The sequence below is a fragment of the Centroberyx affinis genome, unplaced genomic scaffold (assembly GCF_046629955.1).
Source record: "Centroberyx affinis isolate AG114_WGS23_722 - 3 ecotype Tasmania unplaced genomic scaffold, CSIRO-AGI_Caff_v1 ptg002530l_1, whole genome shotgun sequence".
Lineage (NCBI taxonomy): Eukaryota > Metazoa > Chordata > Actinopteri > Beryciformes > Berycidae > Centroberyx > Centroberyx affinis.
Genome location: NW_027280748.1, coordinates 73,799 through 78,257, shown reverse-complemented (window position 1 = coordinate 78,257; position 4,459 = coordinate 73,799). Strand labels below are relative to the sequence as shown.

The window sequence follows — 4,459 nt, the reverse complement described above, 5'->3', positions numbered from 1 at the left end:
GTGGATGATTATATAGGCCATGATCTGCTTAAAATTCATAGTTCACTTAGAGTACTTGAATCTGAATGGCAGGCATGTGGGCTGTGCTTGACAATTTTAGGACAATGCAAATCAAATCAAATATAATCAAATCAAAGTGTATTCAGCTGTAACAGATCTTTCCAAAAAAAAAAAATCTGCTGCAGCGGAATTTTATGATGCAGCTCTAAAGGAGTTAGGATCCAGCAAAAGCAATCAATTTCAGTTTTTGGGATGGGCACAAGTAGTCAGAGTAGACGTTGAAATCGACTTTTGACATCCGGATATATATTTTTTAAGAATGGATAGTGCACAATAATTCAATTATTTATTAACTTCATTTATATAAAAACAGAACATGTGGATCTGTTCATTTTCCTTCACAAGAGCTAGGCTCAAACGTAGGGTTGTCTCTCTTAACTTTGATTAGGCCTGGTAGAATTTGGGAACATAAAACTACATTCTGAGAGATTTGTGTGACTACATACAGCATGGAAATCATGTCAATATTCAATATGTGAAAATGCCCATCCCTAATCAATTTTAATTTATCTACATCTGGTTGCAATGTCAGCTTTCAGACGCGGACTTTCAGCACATTGCAGATCATTTAGTACCTCCCTATTTGGCGTCTTCTACATCCAGGCATACAATGACCTGAGCCGCTACAGTTCTGTTGCCAACAGTGACACACAATTCAGCAGTGACAGGTTGCTTTATAATAGGGTTTTGTGTTAAGTATAGCTCCCATCTCTTTTTGACATTTGACCTTTTACTAGTTATCCCCAAATGAACCCTTCCCTCTCCCAACGGACCCAACTGTTTGTTGTCAATTTGTCATTTGAGCCGGTGATCATTCTGGGATGGATTGTGAAGATAAGCTCATTTTTCCGAGATATTTCTTTTTGAATAAAATGTGCAATGAGGTAAATAAATAATCAAGAGCAAGAGTTTTTCCTCAACAACAATTCAATTGAATGTATATACAGTACACTTTTGTGCAAAAACATGGATTCAAAAGACATTGTAAGCTGATAATTTCAAGGCACATATATATACTGTTTTACCATAACATTATTTTTGCTGAACAAAAATGACATAGTTGATTCCCAATGGTTTGAACAGAGATGGCAGATGTGCTTGTTGCTGTTCACTCTCTCACAGGTTACACCCACCCACCAACTCAGCTAGCACAAATAACATGATCCCTTACATTGTAAATGTATGAAAATATCTTGAAAATCAGGTGAAAGCATTGTGGCCTGTATATTTGCAGATAAATTCATTTGAAACATTGTCGCCCACTTTTGTTCATGTTTGGAGTATGCTTAAAAGACCTCAATGGGGATGACCTTTAAATTTCATTTTGCAGCAGAGAGAAGTTCTCATTTGCATGAAAAATATATGTCCTCTTCTTAGCAGAAATCTCTGTATTTCTATTTAATGTAGATGTAATTAAACAAATGTGCCATATTATGTTGATTTGATTAAAAAAACAATCTGTTGTAAAACATCTGTGGTTGACTTAATGTATCCCAAAAACTATGCCCTCTAGTGGTGTTTGTGGCTGATTTGTGCCTCTCTCCTTTCTCTCTCTCTCATCCTTACGTTTACCAGCTGATTTTAGTGTTCTTAGTGATGTACTGCAGTTACAGGTAGAGTTCTGTGTCTGTTATGGTCACAGTATACAATGACTTCAAAATGGTCCAGTATTACTGAAAGTCAAATCAAAATGAAACCCAGCCATAATACTTAGAAATAAATGAGTCCTGATTGTACATGTCTGTCAGCACAGAACTGAAACAGCACAACTCCAGAAACCAATAACTTATAAATCCAATTTTACTAAGGTATATAAAAGATAACTGAATTTCAACAATTATTGTCCAGCCGGTTGTATAAATTACATTTCTTGAAGACACAGGGGTTTCAAATAATATTAACACTGTACAGTGTCCTGTAAAGTATGGGTAGTTGTCAATACAAAGGCTCCTGATGCTTTCCAAAACCATCATGTGCGACAAAAGTCTGCATCCTGAACATTGTTCTTGCAGTAGACTGTGCTGTTGTTCCCCAGGGGGCAGTCTCGGAAGCCGAGGCCCCCATTAGGGGTGTAAATAGGCTGAATGCGGAAATCTCCCTTGAGGAGCTGCTCATTGTTGAGTGAGACTATCTGGAAGCTGGTCTCAGTCATTTCCAGGATGGAATTATCCTTCTTGGTGCCTGCTTCGCAATAGTCGTCTTTTCTCCGACCCCGATTATATTTCCACTTGGTGGACGACTTGGAACGCCCTTTCTTGTGCATGTGCCAGCAGAAGATGCTGAGGAGTACGACCAGCACCACGATCACAGCCCCCCCAATCAGCCCCGCCAGCAAGAAAGGCGAGCTGGGGTCTTGCTGCGTGGCCTGCTCGGGTCCCGTCGGCCTCTTGTTGTCAGGGCTGAAAGTGGCCGGCGTGGTGGTAGCCTCAGTGCACACAGTATCATCTTTGGGCCGGTAGTTATTGAACGCATCCAAGGGAATGACACAGATCCGATAGGTGGACTTTGGCTCAAGGTTAGCCAGTCGAATGCCCCGATGCTCCCCACCCACCATCCTCTCCCTGACAGTGTCGCCTGTCAGACTGGGCCCCATCCTGGCCCAGGTCACCTTATAGGCGGTGACTGGGAAGGCAGCCACCCAGCTGACATGGATAGCCGAGCCATTGAGTATGGCAAAGGTGACCTGCAGGGTTTCTCTCCGGGGGTCCACAGGCTGCTTAGTCCTTGGTCCCCCCTCTCTGGATGGATAGACAGGGTGGAGGGTGGGGAGTGTGGGCAAGGAGGGTTGCCTGGAGGAGGGGGAAAAGTGTTGAGTCACTAAGGGGGACTCTACGGAAGGAGAGGGGGATGGGGCTAGAGCAGTGTCAGCTGGTGAGGTGGGCACGTGGGTGGGCAGCGGTGCCGCCGGTGTGCTCTGCGCGCACTGGACCAGCTCAGCACTCAGTTCCCGGATCACCATGCCCCGGACCCTCTCAGGCTTTTGGCACATGAAGCCACGCACATTGAGTGAGGCTGGCAGAGATTTAAGCCACGCTACCACCCATTTTATGCTGCAGTCGCATAGCCAAAGGTTGTTCCGAACAGTGAGCTGTCTGAGACTGACGAGGCCGTCAAAGACCCCCTGTGTCAGCGACTGCAGCTGGTTGTTGGAAATATCCAGCCTCTCAAGCTTGTGCAATCCTGCAAAGGCCCTCACAGGGATCCTATTTATCTGATTCTCCTGGAAGTTTAACTTGACCAGCACCTCCCCTGGGAGGAACGGGGGCGGGTAGGTGAGCGAGTTGCGGGCCAGCGACAGCTCCCTTAGAGTGGCCAGGTCCTGGAAGGTCCCTGGCGCAATCCCGTCATCGGTCAACAGGTTTCCATCCAACAGGAGGCGCTCCAGACGACTGACATTCCTAAACGCCTCCTCTGCGATGACTGCGATGCGGTTCTCATCCAATCGTAGCTCCTTTAGATCCTCGGGAAGACCAATAGGCACGCTGCTCAGGTGGTTTTTGGTGAGGAAGAGCATCTTTAGGCTCACCGCCTCACGGAAGGCCCCTTCCTCCACCCCTACAGTAGATATGGAGTTATCATCCAGGTGCAGCTCTTCCAACCAAAGAAGTTGAGCCAGAGCCGCTTTGGAGATGGTCTGAATGTTGTTCTCCTGGAGGTGGAGAACCCTCACGTTCTTGGGCAGGTTGATGGGGAACTCGTCCAGCTGGTTGCCATAGAGATACACAGTTTCCACAGAAGCCACATGATGGAGCTCCAAAGGGAAGCCAGCGTTATTGATTTGGTTGTTGTGGAGATAGAGGGTCTTGTAGCCCTCACCAATTCCCAGAGGCACCGAGGTCAGACTCCGCTCGTTGCAGTAAACAAAGGTGCGGTCACAACGGCACTCCTCAGGACAGTTGGAGGCCCGGGAGAATTGAAGGTGAAGCCCTAGCAGTATGGGTATCCATGGCCTTACAAAGGAGGCCCAGTCCTTATTCCATAAACGCCACTGTATCTCCATTTCAAAAAGATCAGAAAAACCAGAAACCAAATCACAGAAAAAAAAAAGATGAGAAACTAGTATTGGATTAAAAAAACCCAACAGAACCAAGTTCTCTCATTAGATTTTGGTGCTTGGCTTGTTACACCAGTGTGCGTAGCCTGGTGCTGAAGAAGGTCTTGAGTAATCCCTTGGTAATTAGTTGTCCTAAGCTTCCCAACACAAGAGCAATGGTCTCATTAAGCAATGTGATTCTTTTACCAGCCTGTCCATTCTTGAGCTGGGGAACATTAGTAAAGTTCATCACATTTTCCCCCTCTCAGCATCGGGTAGAGCTCTTTTCAAAGCAAGCAAGGCTGACGGAGCCATGCACAATACACGGGAGGGTTATCCTTGGAAGTCCTCTTCCTCGCCTCCTTT

General features: G+C 45.6%; 1 protein-coding gene across 1 annotated transcript; it reads right to left on the bottom strand.

Moving 5' to 3' along the window:
* Positions 1-1,022: 1,022 nt before the first annotated feature.
* Positions 1,023-4,060, bottom strand: LOC139656756 (leucine-rich repeat transmembrane protein FLRT2). Its single transcript, XM_071534374.1, has one exon. The coding sequence runs from the start codon at positions 4,058-4,060 to the stop codon at positions 2,030-2,032; it is 2,031 nt and encodes a 676-aa protein (XP_071390475.1). The 3' UTR covers positions 1,023-2,029.
* Between the last annotated feature and the right edge of the window lie 399 nt (positions 4,061-4,459).

Bases quoted from the DNA above. Each gene is read 5' to 3' on its own strand.
- LOC139656756 (XM_071534374.1), bottom strand. From the start codon at position 4,060: ATGGAGATACAGTGGCGTTTATGGAATAAGGACTGGGCCTCCTTTGTA.